Raw genomic sequence first — 19804 nt, forward strand, 5'->3', positions numbered from 1 at the left:
CGCCGAGAAAACACGACTTTTCGTGGGTTTGGAACCCGCTTTATTCAGGAGACGTAGAAGGAGAATATTTATACCCTCTAAACATATATTATAATTATATGAACGTCACAGTATAGATCATATCACAGTGGTATCACAGATTCGATGCAAGATGAAATGGAGATAACAGAGGTACGCTTGTCACATTGTCACATTTATAAAAAAAATAAAATACATTTAATGACAATTATTTTCCCTTTCAGTTATTTCATTTACATAATGAAACTTGTTGAATAGTAGGGATTTATAAACAATACATATATTCTCCACATGAGAATGTAATTAACATTTTAATATTTGTGACCCAACAGGAGAAAAGGGTCCTCATGGGTGCTAGCATACACTTGAGCTGTGATGTCATAAAGACGTTTGACGTCAGCGTGCAGACTGTACAAAACGATCTTATTTTTTCTCTCGTTATTTCGTAACGTAAAAAAAACCTTTATTTCAAAGCCTCAGCTTACATGTCTGCTTTCAATTCATCAGACATTATGTGTAAAATCTACAATTATTACATACACAAAGGACAGGCAAAGTGAATACCATGAATAATACTGTTGCCCACAAACCTGCTTGACACAAACAAGAAATGTTTTTGTATAACTTTTTATTGACTTCTTAAATAAAACAAAATACAACGTGAAAACGACACTGCTGCAGAGATTCCAAACCATATCATAAGCACGTGTTCATGAATCACCAGTGTCAGCTTATTGTGGGAGTCAAGCATTAACTGACGCAGGTTGAACATGTTGACCACCAGCAGGGGTATCGAGCTGACGAGCATCATTAAGCTTAATATAGACGCATGCGGTGATAGTGCAGTACTGACTCCGAGCCGACCAATCCTTGTTTTAGCCCCCTAATGCCGCGCGCCAGACAGGGTAACAACAAACACCATCTTTTAACGTCTTTTGGTATGACGCGGCCGGGGATCGAACCCCGGACCTTCCGCTCTCCGGGCGGACGCTCTACCACTAGACCACGGAGGCGGTTCATTAATACAGGACCCTCTGATGTTACTGTTGTCTTAATAGAAATCAAATCTGACATGTCTCTGGCGTCAATGGTTGCAGGATGCAAACTATTCCTTAATACATAAGACACGACAAGGCACTGACCTTTAAACGAAAACATATCTTAGCCTTCAATTTCTCTATTCAGTATAAAGGCCACAGGCCCAAATAAATATTGACATATAGAATATACATATTGATGCAACATTAAACAAGTATTACAAAAGGGATGAACGTAATAGCCTCTTTAATATATTTACAGCATTGAAGTAAATCATGATCAGTTAGTTTGCCTGAGCTTATAAGCTTAAATAACTGAGATTTAAAATATATATTTGGAATGTGTTTCTGTCTGATATAATCATATAATGGACATGATAGTATAAAATGTAATTCAGTTTCAATGATGTTCTTACAAAAAGGACACAATCTAAAATTAAAATCAATATTACTTTTTCTTCCAATATTCACCATGATATTTAATTCTCCAATTCTTAATAGTGATAACATTCTTCTTAGTTCTTTACAAGTGATTTTTAAAATATACGGTTCAATAACAAATGCTTTTTTGAGTGACGAATAAAATTCTAAATGTGTATAATCATTAACTTGTGAATGCCATTGCTTAATGGGAATAAGGGCTTTATTAGCTTTCTGGACTAAAGTTTGCAAACATTTTGACAATGATAATCCGTTTGAAAATACAACATCTAAATAACTATAATATGTTCCTATCTTTATATGTACATCATCATAAAACCATTTTTCAACATTTTAAAGTTTTCCACCATTTCGGAAAACTAATATTAACCTTGACAGATTGGATACATCAAACATTTCTACAGCAATACTGGCTACCGTCATGAATACACTTGTGCAGATCTCACAGGTCCGAGGCATTAATACATGGCAGCTCCCATCATGATAAGGTGTTGATGTCCGCAGTCTAGACATTGTCATCATGGAGTATTTGACATATCTTTAAGGAGTTTCATATGGCACAACTCCAGCCCTATAACAAGGCAGAACTTAAACACTGGTGGACGTATTTGGTTGTTTGGACGGACGTACCATTCTTTCCTCCTGATAAAGTTTCCATTTGTTTTCCCCATCACACATATGGGTACCCTGTGAAAATAGAAAACAAAAGTAAGTAGTTACTATCAAACATCCATCTTCTAGCTGTCTTACTAGGATACCTACTAGTAGAAATTCCTTCAGGTGTGTTATCAATTTTGGCCAAATTATATCCGTTAAAAAAGAATTAAGCAACCAACACAAATTATTTTATTTAACACAAGTGTCAAATTTTTGAATGATGTAACAGCAAAATTAAAATTATGTGCACAATAACCAAAAGTGACAGAAAAAGTCATTGAACAGATTTAAAAGTGCAAACACATACACCCTTGAAAACATCGTCCGATCGATCATAATTATTTCACTTCGTGCAGTCATTTTGGGAATGGCCAAATAATATTCAATAACGTGACTGCCCACAGTTGGCAAAAAAAACGGGCTTCTTAACGTCTTAGTATTGACCAAATGAGTTGTTGCTGAGGAATATTCTGCCATTCTACCCGCATCCCAAGGGTGTCCCAAGCAGGTTGAATCGGATTTAGGTCTGGTGATCTCTCCGTCCAGTCCAAACGTGCGATATTGTTGCCCTGAGAGACATCAGTGACGGCTCATGTTCCATGCGGATAGGCTTTATCACCCATACAGATGAAGTAAGGCCCAGCTTGTTGTGCTAGAGGAATGATGATAGGCGTGATAATCTCATCTCTGTAACGTACGCCAGTTATAGTACTTCGTATGATGACCACAAGATCGGTTCTTCAGCCAATCTGGATGCCACCGAACATGATCAAGCTTCCTCCTTCAACATGATCCTGTTCCGCAATGGTGCAGTTGCGTATTGTCCAGAGTTGTTCCTCCAGACACGTTCCCTTCAGTCTTGGCAGTAGCTGGACTCATCTCTGAAAAGAACATTTCGCCATAGGCCGACCCTCCAATTGCGATGCTGATTTGACAAAATCATCCCCTGTTGTCAATGGTGTTCAGGCAATGGTATGGATGGTACCGGTCTTCTAGACCACAATTCTTTCTGCATGGAGTCTGTTTAGAAGTGTTTGTGTTGAAACCCTAGTGCCTGCAAAACTTTGAAGGTCATTCTGGAGAGCTCTTGTTGTGGTGAACCTGCTTCTCTGCTTTTCCAGGTGCAGTTCAATGGCGTCTAACTATGTTTCTGATCATACTTACATCGACTTTCATCATACCAAAAACACAGTAACTGCATGTCAACTGATGCTAGGCAAAATATATTTATTCCAGATACCTTTGGAAATAATAAGAATGATTACTTAATGATATCAAACACATCGAGTTACAGTAATTGCACTTATTCGAAAAGTACATTCAAGAGTAACAACAGTCTCACTTACCTCTTCCACTGATAACTGAAGCGCATCCCATTCATGTTGTAGAAATAGTGACATAACATGTTCAGCGAATTTATTTCTCAACAAATCTGATTAAATAACAGGATTTGGGCTGTACAGAAGTTGTGCTTACGACTGGTTGGCCAGAAATACTTCCCCAATAGTAATAGAATGACTATCTCTCCATAAGGAACTTCGACCTGGCTGAACCTCATTTACTTGCGTTGTTTTACTCTTACAATATGGTTGTTCACATTGACAGTACTATTCACAAATTGCCTGAACCTAGCGGACAATCCCAATATTTAGTTATGTTCAATATTGACCTGATGATGTACCGATGGAAATGAGCCTGCTTGCACAGCCGTTGCCTACGGAATCACCCTAAGTATGTCTGAATGTCCCCTTTATTGAGCTTGAGCAACATGTGAGATTGCTCCCTTTTCTAACAATGGTTAGTGTATGTTTCATTTAATTTATGTATCCTGACATTGAATCATAATGTTTGTTGTGATCAAGAGCTTGTGCAGTGTACCAGTGAGCGACAAAACCATTTGATAATGTAACGAACGAGCGCTGGACAACTCTGATCCCCAATATAAATGGTGTTCTTAATCAAATTTGAAATTTTAAGCATAAATTGTATGTTTATATACATATCTATCTCATACTATGCATATCTTAAAGGGTTCAAGCACGTTTCCACATGGGATCGATGAAGAAAGAAAATATGCATTGTATGAGATAGGATAAGTTTAATTATTATTCAATATATTCTATTTTCAACTTTCCATCTGTAACACACAGCACGTTTAACATGGTCCTTGTCTATGAAAATACCTCGTGACTATTGGTATTTCCCGAAATGTGAACCCACTTTATTTTTCTGAATGGAAATGACAGCAAGTGGGCCTACATTTTAGAAAACCAGTGTAGTTGAAAGCGGTATTTGGTTGGTTTGGTGCTAATCATTATTTTCTGAAATGGGCGACCCTCTTTTCCCCCTCATAATTGGCGATTGAAACAATTTGTCAATTGGCCAACAATTGTACAAACGGACGACAGACAGACGAAGGTATGACACAAATATTGCCAACACATCATGTATAAACTCACATTGCTTCAGACTTGTATTATGTCCGTCAGTCAGAAAATAATACAAATAAAACGGATTTGTTAAGAACTTGAATTCTACAGAATTCAAGAATAATCTGCCAGATATTTATTTCATCAGGAAAATATTCTTTCATTTTTTCTGCAGAAATGCATTTTTGAGCCCATTTGTAGGCAAATGTCTATGAATACATATTGGGATTTAGATCAATTCTTCTCATCCAAGGCGTTTCAATGATATGTTTGTTCATGTAGCTGGATTCCATCTATGTGGGCAAGTTCGGATTGATGACCATTCCGAAGATATTCCGCTCTGCATTAGTTCCAATGGGTTATCAGCATCCTTTGTTGCATACTTTGATTTGTATTCAAGATGTATTCACACGCAAGCTTTAGGGTGAAAAGGCTTCTCAACTTTAGGCATCAAATAGTGCACAATATTAGATGGGAGGAGTTATCTCTCTTCCATTAGAATCGTTGTTAATTGGCAGGTTACCTGTCGCTGGTCCGTACGTACTCTGGCTGAGTGGCACGCTGGGTGACTGTCCTTTTACAACTGTGGAATTAGATACCAGATTTTTATGTTATTTTGACCAATCAGAATCAGGCATTCTTCAGCGTCATGGTTATGAAAGATAAGTCTATTTCTTTATGAGTGAATGAGTAAAAGTTGCTTAACACCGTATCAGCAATCTTCGAGTTTCCTGTGAGTGTTTATTTATGTGTGCATGTATGTACATCATGCGATAATAGCTGTGCTGTGTATGACGAATTGCTGTGTATGTCTGAATATATCAAGCCATATTATGATGCACATGAACCAAATTAACCCGACAATAAACTCTTTTTCAACAGCTGCCAGAAAAAAAATGCCTTCACACAATAAAGTATTTAGTAATGAAACATTTAAGGAAGAAATAAACTTTAGGAGTCATTTGTAGAAAGCATATTATTACATCCGTTGCTATATGTTCTGTACTTACAACATTTACGGCAACAGTAATTATAGCTGAAAGAAATAATAAAAAATATATACACTATGTGGAATTCCCTGAATCTACATTTATACTACATTGCATTCACAAATTGTATAAAAGATTATGAAGGCAGAATTAGATATTAATATCTACTACCTACACTACCCTTCTCTATTATAGACATTAGTAGTTGGATGTAAACATGGCATACATTCCATTAATATGTTTCACAACCTTGTTTAACATGGCTAAATAAATGATTGCATCAGTTCATTTTCCTTACCATAACTCGATTTCCCTTGGACAATGTAAATATTTCGATACTGCCACAGCAATCAGGACGAAAATGCCTGTCAGTTTGATTACTTGGTATAGTTGTAAGATCCAGCTTGTGGAACTGTCTGCATGCAATCCTAAGAAAATTTACGACAATGTAAATAGTTGCCTTTTAATTATGTTGGCTGTAGAAAATGTATCACTTATGAACATCGTCACTGTATCCTCGTTGGTATCATTATATATATACACGCATTCTTAGGGAAGTAGGGAATCATGACATATAACTGTTGATAGAACGTTTTTGTCTGGAAAAACCTCACAGCAAAACACATCCTATAGTTTTCACGTGCCGCACGTAGTAGCGCAAAACACGTGCGTAGGGTGACATTCGTGATTTTGACACTTTCAAGGAAGGTCGATTAATCTCTCTGGCTCATTATTTCTGTCAATCAAGCAATATTCCAGCAATATCACGGCGGAGACACCAGAAATGGGTTCACACATTGAACCCATGTCGAGAATCGAACCCAGGTCTTGGGCATGACGAGCGAACGCTTTAACCACTAGGCTACCCGACCGCCCCTGTATTGTGCAAGGAAGGGTCACTGGACAGTCCTATTGGGACAACATGCTGACACTCTATGCTGTCCCGTTTTTCCCGTTTTCAGGACGACAACGCCCGTGCTTACCGTGCGCGAATCGTCAATGCGCACCTCCAGCAGCACTACATCCAAAGAATGCCATGGCCAGCAATGAGCCTAGATCCTTACCAATATTGAACACCCCTGAGACGTGATAGGGAGACGTTTGCGTCAACGTCATAGGCCGCCGACAACGTTTCATGAACTTGGCCTCTGCAAGAGGAGTTAGACAGACTCCCACATCGCTTTTGGGAGACTCGTACGCAGTAAGCCTCGTCGTGTGAATGAATGTTTGACAAACGTGGCGGTATTACTTACCATTGATCCCAAGACGTCAACTTTGCAATTGCCTATCGTGCTTCAAGATCGTTGGCGGTCATAACGTCTACTGTCATACTTCACTACCGGTTGTTATGTGTTTCCAATTCGTTCATTATTATCATACAAGCATAACCAGAAAATAATCTCTCTCACAATTTTTGAAATTTTAAGTTATTTCCGATTATCCCCTACTTTTGGAAAGGGTGAATAGATGAAGTTTTTGCTTTCACACGATATCAAAGATATTTTTTAAAATAAAAGTATAAAATATAGTTCAGCTATTTTACTCCTAATTTCTTGTTTTCATTTATCGTACCTCGATTTTGGAATGTCTGTTCAGGGCGGGTAGTCCATTCCTGAGAATTTGAATCCGCTGAAACATACAATTTTATCCCTAAGCACTGAGATAAGGATGATTCACTTAAGCCACGATCATCTAAAAGTCTGAAATGTTCTATCCGTTCTTTTCCGTTTTTACATTGCTAATTACCTCCGCAGAAGCAAGGATATATTCTACAATCTTAATGATTTATCGTATTTAGGGCGGCACAATATTTACAACTCATCCCTTTTGGAATATGCAGACAGGTTAGCTATTATATGACTCTCTGTGTGTTTTATGTATGTCTTATACAGGCACCTTTCTGCTTTGTATGTAAGTGCTACCCACCAGATGTTTTAGAAGCACATTTGTCATTGCAGACTCCACCACGCATACACTTGGGTGGACACGATCTGTCACAATCGTCTCCCAAAAACGTTTTGTTACTGCAGGATCTGGTGCAATTCCCATTTACAAATCGTCGTTCACATATGGGACAGGGAACAGTACAGTTGTCGCCCTTATATCCTGTTCTGCAACAATCACATGGCTGACTGTCTTTCTTAAAGGAAAGGCACAGATCGATTGGTGTAGTGCTGAGACCTGAAACTATAAGAGCAATCTCATGAAACAGACAGTTCTAAAGACGTTTCCTTGTATTGATTCCGTACATTGAGAGAAATATGTGTGCAGTGAAACATAAGACATGCTACTTTCATCAGACAAAAACGACCAGCTTCGTTCCAGCCATGTCAAAGAGTCTGGCCAACCGATCCATTTCAGTTGATTCTTGCTTCACGAGATGGTTTTGTGGGGTATTTTTATCTGAGAATATGTAATATGTCATAATAATGAGAAAATATTACCCATTTCACTGAGCATTTACCTGACGACATAAAACATTTATCGTAGAAATGTATACTCGGTTTGGTCACATACTTCAACGTGAACTATAAATATATACTAATGAAATACTCTCTTAGGAGTTCGGTAAAAATCGATCAAACAATCGCTTTGATAAGTATTTCAGTTCTATCATAGAGTAACACATTTAATGTTGGTCTCGGGTTCCTAAATTCGCCCCTAGTACCATTCAACATGTTCAATACTTCGTGGGTTTCATGAAATTGGACTACTTGCATCAATTCGGTTCATTAAACTGGTATGGTGTAACTAACCAATTTCAATTCACTATATGTTTTATGCTTAAACATATTGAAAAAGTCTTACATATACAGCACGCTGACAAGGCTATGGCAGCATGCGCGAGGGATGTCATTGCCACTGCATCTGGAACAGATCATAAGAGATATGTTATTGAGCATGATATACCTATTGAGTACATATAGGTTATCACGCGAGTGTGTTTGGGGATGGTAAATATCCTGCATTAGGAATAAACATTGTATTTAGCGAGCTTTGGCGAGCTAAACACATAGTGTTTATTCCTAATACCGGATATTTACCATCCCCAAACACACAACCGTGATAACCTCTTTTTCATATAATGTCATTCTTTAATTCTGTGCTTTAAAATCGCTTTCCCTCTATCAAACATTACCGAAACATTGCGAGTTTTCCTGGAATGCGCGCATTAATATTTATTACGTCACAGGGTAAGTGATGTGTCAGTCGGACAGTGACAGTAGCCAATATAGTTCCAACTGAAATCTGTTTCTTATACAGTGGCGAAGCAACATATACGCAAAACAACAATCGTTTTTAATTGCCTTTCGCGGCAATCCATCGGTCTGTCCGCTAGAGTAACTGCCCTTTGTCAAATGGAAGCTACTCTAACACTAGTCTATGAGACGTCACGGCCACGTTCAGACGTTGTTGACAGTCGGCCTGTCCTGTCATAACGTTAAGAAGTGCAATCAGATGTACACACAGCGAAACAAGGTAACAATTCAAACATATTTTGGCCAAATCTAACTATTTTAATTTGTCGACAAGGTGCCAAATGCCTTAGCTACGTCACAGTTAGACACTGATTTTCAGTATATTTAGACTGTTCTTTTGATAACTATAGCAATTATCCCCGTAGTCTATTAAGATTCCCGATGGTTAATGCTGACTCGATCGCTGAATGACAAGGGCGATGCCATGTTTGTTTATTAACACTGAAAGTAGTCCCAACTTGACCTTTGATATTTGCATCTCTATCCGCATATGACCCAAACGGATATCATTTTTATCCGTTGGCTTTATCCTGCCGAGAAACCTACCCATTATATTATAAAATGATGTATCCATCTCCAAATTATTTTTTATTTTATTTTTCGGAAACTAAGTACTTGTTTCCCGGGGTTATATAGGTTTGGATAGCTGTTTGTCTACCATCTGTGGTTCCACACTTTCATATGTAATGATAATAAACCGCTGGGCAAAATACACTTATCAGTAGCTTTATAAAAAGAAAGGAAGATGTTAATTGTATGATGATTTTTCGAAGTCTGTACAAAATTGCAATGCTATATCTATAGTGCACTTGCCATAAGGCCGATCGAAAGAGACATGGGGTCAAAATTAAACAAAAAACAATAAGAGTCAAACAGTCCACTCAAAAGGTGCTCACAAAGTCAAATCATGTGACAATACATGTCCTTAGTAGCGTGTGTGACCACCCCCAATACCAACGTGTCACGTGGATGTCGTCAATCGCCGGATGACGTCAGCAAGAATTCTGCGCCACTCATCCAATAAATCCTGTTCAAGCTGCTGTCAGTTTGCTCGGGGAGGTACGCATGCCCTCAGCCGTCGATCACGATAATCCCAGAGATGCTCTGTGGGATTCATGTCTGGAGAACAAGGCAATATGTTGACGTTAACGTTGTGCAGATATTGCTGAACAAGTGTGACGGTATGGGGTTGTGCATTGTCCTGCTCCAAAAAGGTACCCCTTGGCTCTCCACGTAAGAATAGCACTACAAAAGGTCACAACACCTGATTTCAGTATCTTTGGCCAGTCAGATTCCCACGGATGATGACAAGCCTTGCTGTCCGCTGACCGCAAAAACCGCCCCACACCACACCGCCGCCGCCACCACAAAGGTGCAGATCTTGGATGCAGTTAGGTGCTTGTCACTCTCCCCTAGGTCGATAAACACGGACTCGTCCATCTTTTCGGAACAAGTTAACGCGTCTTTCATCTGTGAACAGCAATCTTTCCCAATCACGTCGCTGCCACCGACGTACAGTTCTTGCCCATTGTAATCTGCGTTGACGGTGTAGAAGGGTCAAGGCCATTCCATTGAAGGGTCGGTAAGCTCTGTTACCACTAATGCGGAGTCGTCGAAAGACTGTTCGTCTGCTGACCGCAGTTGACGTCGCAGTCACATATCGGTTCCGCAGGTGGGTTGTTCGGGGTGCAGCGGTCTTGACCTGGCTTTGTGATTCTTGGTCTTCCCGATCTTGGACGGTCTTGTGGCTGGCCTGTTTGCTGATAACGCCTCAACAAGTTGCTGATACTGGTTTGACTGCAGTTAAAGGTTTGTTTTTCAATCTGCCATTGAGATGCCCCCATATCGGCCATACCAATAGCTCTGTCACGTTCCTCTTGTGTGAGTCTCCTCATTTCTCTGATGTTCTTTTTGATGCTGTATCTTTGCTCTGCCCCACACCGGTATTTATGTAATAAGCATGCACGAATATGTTTAACAGTTCCCCAAAATCTTGTTATTCCAATTTTTCAAAACTGCATGAAATTCACTAAATCCTGCAAAAAGTGACTTTCATGTGTGCACAGGGTGTGTTTTGGTGAATATTTTCTGATAACGTTCTAACTTATCGCTCCGTCTTTAATTCAGATAAAACCTAATTTACAAGTGATAAGTTTATTTTGCCCGGTAGTTTAGAACAGTAATTGCCAGGCCGCATCTCAGAGGCGTTAGTCAGCCAACCTGCCTATCCACGCTCCCAAGGTCAAGACCTTACAAATATAAAGTATACTACATTTAAACCCATGGCAAATTACTGTCAGACTGCCACGGATCGTTTTGCGATGTCTGTATGGTCAGCTTGTATTGTCCCACACCTCGTCCACAATGTCAGGCTTAATTGTCAAGCCGGCCATTCGCTATCTTGGTTCCTAATTCATTAACACCTGGTGTCAACACTCATTTTACGTCTTGCCTTTTGCATCCAATAGAGACTGTTTCGGTAAATAATCAAGCTGATTATTCTCTGACGTTGATGTTCTGTATTTGATAATCGGCAGCTGACCCGTACATGCTGCTGCCCGTAAAAATAATATCGCAGCTGGTGTGAACTAATTTGTATTGGCTGCACTGAGATTATTTAAATATATATATTTAACATACTTGACTCAGGAAATATTTAAAATTTATATAAAATCCCTGAGGTTACATAGTGTATTTTTTTTACTTGCATGGAATAGTGACTTATCATTACGAACTAGAGTGAGGAGGAATAATTTTTAAAATGGTGTCGGAAAATTATATTAACTGCTCTACCCATATATCAGCTTTTGTGGTAAAATGAAATGTATTAACATCAACTTGTACGATGTACGATTCCGACAATATTATGGGCATGTACTTATAAATCATTATCAACTAGTGATGATACCAAGAGTTCGCAAAAAAATGAGCGTGACCTGCCCCACCGGTGGCACCAATCACAAACACATTTAAAGGCAAGTCAAATGTTCCCTTAAAAAACACGGGACTATATGGTACAAGTCAAAATATATGTGCATCGGACATCAGTCTTGTCACTGATATGACCTCCACGCGTCAACTATAAAACATTTTGAAAGCTTTACTGAGGCCTTGATTGTTGTAACCTTGAACAAACAACTTCGGAGCAAGACTAGTATGGCTCTCTTTGAAATTTTGGTAGAAGAGGCAAGTTCGATTGAACCTCAAAAGTTGTGAAATGTGGATACCAAAGGCTGGAGCTGCTGGAAAATTGCTCGACATGAAGGGCAAGTTGTCTATTGGAAAGTTGAATTCATTCTTTGTCACACAGTCTTGTGTTTTGTCACTCTGAATCCTTCTTCATAGATCTAAATATGAAATCGGTCTAACTAAGATGCTTCGGTCTAACTGGTCTCCTATATTTCTAGTTCAGATGGGTAAATCAGTGGAAGGGAATTGTCTATATTATTGGGATTGAACGATATCAGATCATCGATATACCTGAAGCTTAAGTTAAACTTCTTGGCCAAATTACCTTGTGTTGACTGCCAATTCGAGCTGAAATTCAGATTCATATGCATCAAGAAACAGATCAGCAAGATGTGGAGCACAGTTAGTCCCCATGATGGGGGATGCCTAAATTCTTGGAATGACTTTAGCTGAAGTCATCACCAAAATAATATACATGATATAACATGTGGTTCACAGACACAAGGATATTGTAAATAATTGTATGAACCAATTAAGTGTATTGATAATGCTAACATCCCACAGGCGGTATACAAAATTAGTTTGGAGGAGTCGCATCCCTTCCGCTGGAATCATTGAAAATTCGCTTTTTAACTGTCGCTGTTGTGTAACTGCAACTGTGTGTTAACCTGGGTGGCTGTCTTTTCGCAACTGTCAGCGGTAACCCGTTTACATTGTAAATTATGAATGAGTTAAAGTAAAGTGTATTGTTATGTTAATGTCGCGGTATACAATATACAACAGGAGACGTTTCCTCCCTTCCTTTAACTTGCAATGCTGCACTTGATTCAAGTTGATACACATTCAAGAATCTTACTTTATCTTGTGGATACAAAATACATCCACTTGAGACTGGAGTTCAAGTATATATTGAAATATTAGGCAGATGACTTTATACGGCCTTACTGTTGAAATAATAATTTTTAGTCATCATAAAACTTTAAAATATCTTCACATCTTAGATATTTAACTATGCAAAATGCATATGATTGAATATGTTTTGTTAAAGTGAAATTTCAATTACTTTTTATAATTCATTTATTATTTGCTATTAGTTTTGGGATATAAACTGTAAATTGGATAGAAGTTTGATAGATTAATGTCTGGTAGCGGTGTAGAATTACTTTCATAACTTAACTAAGACACTGTGAAATCTTATTATACTCAATATTTGGGACTAAAGACGAGTTGAACATATCAGAATATATCTAATGGAAAGCAACTGCTGCTTAGCTTCAATTGCTTTCCTGGGTACCTATTATCCTAACCCTACAAAAATGACTTTTAATACTTCTAGCCAAGGGTTATGATTTTTCTTTAATTTCGAGACAGGGATTACGGGCAGATGTTTTAACTATCTATTAATATCAAATTGGAGGAGACATAACATAATAGGGTACGAAAAGTAAAAACATCAGTTTTATCAACATCAGTATATGTGTTAAATGTTAATGTTAAAATCAAATGTTAAAAGATGGTTTAAGATATATTTCTCTCAGGATTTTTGTGTGTAGAATCCTCACAGTTACAAAAAAAATCTGTAGGAATTATTGGTTTATTCAAGAATGAAGACAATACCATTTGGAAACTTTTTAGATATCTGGTCTGGTGTAGGACACATAACACAGATCATATCCCCATCAGTGAGATGTATAACAGCCATGTTTCTGACCATCACTTTTCAAAACAAAAGTTTCTATAAATAAAAGTGTTTTACAACGCAGACCAGTGTTTTAGGGATACATGAATACAAACTTCAAATGGTTGACATCCTTAAACCATTCTGACACATTGCCCGTACTGCAAAGCATACAAATATTTATCTCTATTACGATATACAATGATACACGTCTAACTAGTTGTAGTTACCATATCTCCTCATCGATTCATCATAACATTTTTCTAAAATCTTCATACCAATCTCTTCTTCATTCGCACCTCCAAATACGTATACTTCTATTCGTAGAAAGTGAATTTTGAAGTGGCATTCGAGATGTTTTGGAAAATCAAAATTGACACCGCCGGTTTTGTTTTTGGATTTAGAATCTTTTCAAAGTTCAAATCGACGATTGAACAAACACGTATTTGGAGGTAATTGTTTAAGGAAGAGATTTCAAAAACATTTTGTGGACAATCGGAGATGTAGAAGTTTGCTGTGTTTCCTGCAGCGCACATTAGCACACATATCTAATGGGAGTGTCCGTAGCCTTGAAATACAGAAACACTCATATTAATGGGTGAACGGATGATGAAATATAGTGATCACGGCTAACTGCTAACAGTGGATTGAGAGGACGTAACTTGAAAGGAATATAAGTCAAACTCACCTTGGACTTCAGTCCCGTTTACGCAGCAGTCAACACTTGCCAGTTAAAATCAAATATATAGTCACAATTTCGTTTTCAACAATGTTCGAACGAACATCAACTTTCATTGCCTCAAAATGACGGAAACGGAAGTCGCATCACGGAGCAAAATCTCCTCTGTTACAGGGTTCGTGGAAAAGGATATATTGTTGTGACAGAAAAAATAACGTTGCATTAATGTCTGAAATACTAGTGACCTTTTCGATTTGAATTATAATCATCACGTTTTAGTAGAGTACATATAACTTCTTGACTGCGGGCCTCGCGTTCTTTAGCTGATACTTCCGTGTACTGGAACATTCCATAGTTCGATATGTCTTGTTGATGTTGGAGGAATACGTTTGAAACAGGTTACATGTAGTAGAGCGTGACAACCATACCTGCTTGTTACACCTGGTGTTTTATTATATGGGATGTGATGTCACGAACCGCCTTCTCTCATACACAGAGAAGGGGCGGTCGGGTAGCCCAGTGGTTAAAGCGTTCGCTCGTCACGCCGAAGACCCGGGTTCGATTCCCGACATGGGTACAATGTGTGAAGCCCATTTCTGGTGTCCCCCGCCGTGATATTGCTGGAATATTGCTAAAAGCGGCGTAAAACCATACTCAGTCAGTCAGTCAGTCATACACAGAGAGATAGGTGATGCATTAAAGACTCACCACATTAAATAAAACATACATATTTTACACACAAGAAGATAGCAAATTGTATGAGCCACCCGCTTAAATAATTAAATGAATACATTATTATTATTAAAACATTGATAAAGAGAATGATACACCAAACGCATTAAAATACATCTATTTGACACGATACATTAGCCATTATCTAAAATACATTTTCAGTTTTTGGCAATGGAGAACAATATTTCTTGGCAGGAAACAATAAAACACATTTTCTCCACATCATTAAAATAAGTATTGCACCGTTCCCTACATTTCTCTAATAGTCTAGGGGTATAACAAAACATGACACTCATCTTCAACAGCATCTTTACAACTTAAACACTTCCATGAAGTGGATTTAGTATATCCACGTACAAATTACATTCAGTTGAGATGGAATATATTGTCATCTATAAGCATTTACATTTATACCGTCTTACTGCTGAAATGACAATCCTGAGTCACTAAAAAGTACAAATTTATCTTCACAGCATTCAGAAGAAGTTTACGGCAGATTTTTATTTTTATATCTTAGATATTCAGCTGTCTTTATACACATTTTAGAGTATGTTTAGACAAAGTGACATTTTAATAGCATGTAGTCAATCATTTCTGATGTCGTTACACTTTTGTTTGGTATCAGATGTCCTGGCGAAACTATAAATTTAACAAAATAAAAGCTATCTTGGTAGATTAATGCCTGGTAGCTGTGTAGAAATAATTATACCTTGGATCAGACATTGTGAAATCTTTGAGGTCCATATCCTGAAGCTTCATACAAAGCTAAACAACCTTTGGGAGATAAACACCATAAAACGTTGCACATATTAGAATATATCAAAACAACATAAACATAAGTTTTATCAACAGTTGTCTATGTGTTTTCTAGCAAATACAAATGTTGAAAAGGGGTTTAATAAATATATTTCAAATAGTGACGAACTCATATTCAGGAGACGTTTTTAATAGAATCACATACTATAGTCAAAGTTAGAATTTGGAAACGGTTTAGATACCTTGGCTGTAGGAAACACAACACATACCATATCCCTATCGGCCTTACATAATATAACAGCAATGTTTCTGACCATATAGAGATTTTTCTGAACAAAAATTTCTATAAAAAAGTGTTTGACAAGAAAGTATTATATGTAAGGCATATATGAATACCAACAAAAAAACGTTTGACTTCCTTAAACAATATCAACCACATTCATTGAGAACTATTCGTTTCAATTAGGATATATTTCAAAATTAACATTTAACTAGCTGCAGTTACAATACTCCCTCACCCCTTCATTGTAAAATATGTCTAAAATCTACATTCCAATACGTATACTTCTATTCGTAGAAATATGTCGTTATGTGTTGTTGTTGTTAGGGGATTATGTTTAAAACAGGTCACAGATACTATGGAGTGACACGCTCAGCCGCTTCTCGCATACGATGCCTTTATCATGTGGCCTGTTATGTCACGGAACTCCTTCCGTCATACACATCCAGCTTTATCATATAATACATACATATTTTAGACATAAGAACATAACAAAATGTATAAGTGATACGTTTAGGGTTATGAGACACCATCTATACAGTAAATAAATACGACATTATTATTAAAACATTCATAAATAGAATAATGCAGCAAAAGCATTAAAATACATGACATAAAACATACATAAAACATTTTCCATTATCTAAAATTCATTTGGTGTTTTGGCAGTTAAGAACAAGATGTCTTGCCTGGACAGGATAAAACAGATATTCTCCACATCATTAAGAAAATAGGGAAAACTATAGTCCCTTTCTGTGCATTATCGTGTGTGTGTGTGTGTGTGTGTGTGTGTGTGTGTGTGTGTGTGTGTGTGTGTGTGTGTGTGTGTGTGTAATATGTATCTTTGAGTGCCCTCTTGGATTCCAGTTTCTCTTGTTAATAACAGGACACTTGTTTGTCCAAATTAAATAAAATGTGAGAGTCTATGTTGTGGTAAAACGGATAATTGTTTGTAACAACACTTTCCACTGACCAAGGGGATGGGCTCTATCCCGATCGTTGGGTATATGTTCTAAATCCAATAACATTGCATAGCTCTGTTATGAACTGTGAGGTAGTCGGCAAGGTGCTCTGTCAGGTGTCTTTTAGACTAGGATTGTGGACTGTAATTGTCCACCACATCCATTCGAAAATCCAAACCTTTAGATTTGGATACAATAACACACATTTTAATGTTGATACACCAGCAGTTAAGAGAGAGTCAAGCAGTTAATTCAAAGCACTGGTAAAATGTCATCAGCATTAGCTAAAATACCAATAATTGATTATCTACGTTAACAATCAAATCGTTGATAAACAGATTGAACAATAGGGGTGATAGGAGGCATCCTTGGCGTAATCAACACTTGAAACCAAACCATGAAGTTGAAGCATCATTAAACTATATCAGCTTTTGTAGCTAAAAATACTTTAATTAAATCCAACTTATGCACCAAGATGAATGAAACTAACTATTCTAATGCACGTTTAAACTTACAACAGGTATAGCGAAGTAAAAAAATGTAACTAGTATTGACCAAAAAGTCTTTTCGAGGGAACATATTCAATGCATACTATAAATATTCTTGATGTCACGTTTTCTTACAGAAGAAAAAATCATTTGAAGTGAATAGGCATGACATACCATCCAGTTTAAAGATATATATTCAAACAAATTTCATTTCACAAATGAGAAGGATAAAGGATATGCTTTGTTGGAAATACCCTCAAACATTTTCAGTGAATTATTCAAATGAAACTCTAACCAGACTGCAAGCGCCTAATGGGCACAGCAGGAATACATTACACTTAAGGTCACCGATACAGGAATAGAACTGTAGTTTGTAGATTATGTAGACACAAGCATAGGTTTTACATGTACGAATAATCACTGTCAATAGTTATAAATTATGTGGTACTGTGTTGGAATAACTATAGTTGAAGTCATCAACAAAATAGTAAAACGTGTGGTTCGTAATCACAGGGATATTGTAAATAACAACATGAATGAATTAAGTGTATTGATAATGTTAACATCTCACAGGTATAGAATATTAGGTTGGAGGAGTTGCCTCCCTTCCATTTGAACCTGTGGACATATGCTGGTTACCAGTGACTGTTCTGTCCCAACACAGGCTGTGTGTTACGATGGGTGGTTGTCTTTTCGCAATTGTGAACGGGTACAAGTTTACATTGTAAATTGTGAATGAATCACGGTAAAGTGTTTAGTTTTGTTGACGTCCGGTATACAATATGGAGGAGGTACCTTAGCATGTGCAGTCAGGGGTTCAGGTATATATTATAATCTTAAAGAAGCATATCAATGTATATAGGGCAAAACTGCTGAAATGACAATTTTGAGTCATAATAATACTTATATGTATCTTCACAGCATTCAGACTAAGAAGCTTACCACATATTTTAGTTAAATATCTTAGATATTTAACTTTTCTAAATGCATATGATACATTTTAATAAGTTTTAATAATTCATTGCTGATGTAGATACACTTATTGTATGCAGTAAGATGTCGGGGCTAAACTGTAAATGTGACGAAATTAAAGTTGGTTTGATAGATTAAGAAAACATAAGATATAATAAAGCCTTATTATTTGGTTTACAACGTAAGGTTATCAGTTAAACAATTTACAATATGTATGCCAGAAGTTAAGAGAACAATAACACACACACATATACGCACACATACTCACGCACACACACACTCTAACATAAATAAATAAATAAGTAAGTAAGTAAGTAAGTAAGTAAGTAAGTAAGTAAGTAAGTAAGTAAGTAAGTAAGTAAGTAAGTAAGTAAGTAAGTAAGTAAGTAAGTAAATAAATAAATTGAGCAAAATGGATTTCGAAAATAACTTTCCAAAACTGGACGTGTAGCAGCGTCTCGGAAAACAGACGCTTGTAGCAGTGAGTGAGTGAGTGAGTGAGTGAGTGAGTGAGTATGGTTTTACGCTACTTTTAGCAATTTTTCAGCAATATCTCGGCGGGGGACACCAGAAATGGGCTTTTCACATTGTGCCCATGTGGGGAATCGAACCAGGGTCTTCTGGGCTAAATTACAACTGACTTGTATAAAAGGCAACGTGCATAATGCTATAATAATTGAGAAGTGTTGGCAAGTGTTGTGTGAGGATTAATCTGCTTCATGGTTTGATGTCAAGTGTGGATTACGCCAAGGATGCCTCCTGTCATACCTGTCATTCAATCTGCTCATCAATGATTTGATTGTTCCTATCAAAGAATTATCTGTGGGCGTTAACAATGATAATCAATGTTTTAGTGTAGCTGATGCAATCATACTTTTAGCAGAAAATGCCCGTGATTTGACACTCTGAACTGCTGGTGTATCAACAACTATTCGGAGGAAACACCGTCCTTTGTACAGAGTTTGTGATGGCGAGCCAAGCCAGGAGATGAATCTACGTATTGAACTTAGACATAGTGTTCTGTTCTATCCTTACCCAAAATGTAACAATAAATTCAACAAACCTTTTTCTTCTCTTACACAGGATTGATGTATAATAGTCAGGACACTAATTTCTAGGGCATATATAATATAATATCTGATTTACACGCACCGTTTACACATGTGTACAATTGTTTGTTGTTAAACTACACACTCAGCAATAGTCTAGCCATTTGACAGTAGTATGTAGTGAGTGA

At 37.3% G+C, this 19804-nt stretch overlaps 1 protein-coding gene across 1 annotated transcript; it reads right to left on the reverse strand.

The window, feature by feature from the left end:
* Positions 1–14: 14 nt before the first annotated feature.
* LOC125382075 lies at positions 15–14516 on the reverse strand. Its single transcript, XM_048400006.1, has 8 exons — positions 14387–14516; positions 8380–8439; positions 7498–7758; positions 7144–7200; positions 5870–5999; positions 5593–5618; positions 5106–5165; positions 15–2183 (listed from the first exon to the last, which is right to left on the reverse strand). Exons 2-8 carry the CDS (start codon positions 8426–8428, stop codon positions 2167–2169), a joined length of 600 nt encoding a protein of 199 aa, XP_048255963.1. The 5' UTR covers positions 8429–8439; positions 14387–14516; the 3' UTR covers positions 15–2166.
* Between the last annotated feature and the right edge of the window lie 5288 nt (positions 14517–19804).

Source organism: Haliotis rufescens, unplaced genomic scaffold, assembly GCF_023055435.1.
Source record: "Haliotis rufescens isolate VD_foot unplaced genomic scaffold, xgHalRufe1.0.p SCAF_2, whole genome shotgun sequence".
Lineage (NCBI taxonomy): Eukaryota > Metazoa > Mollusca > Gastropoda > Lepetellida > Haliotidae > Haliotis > Haliotis rufescens.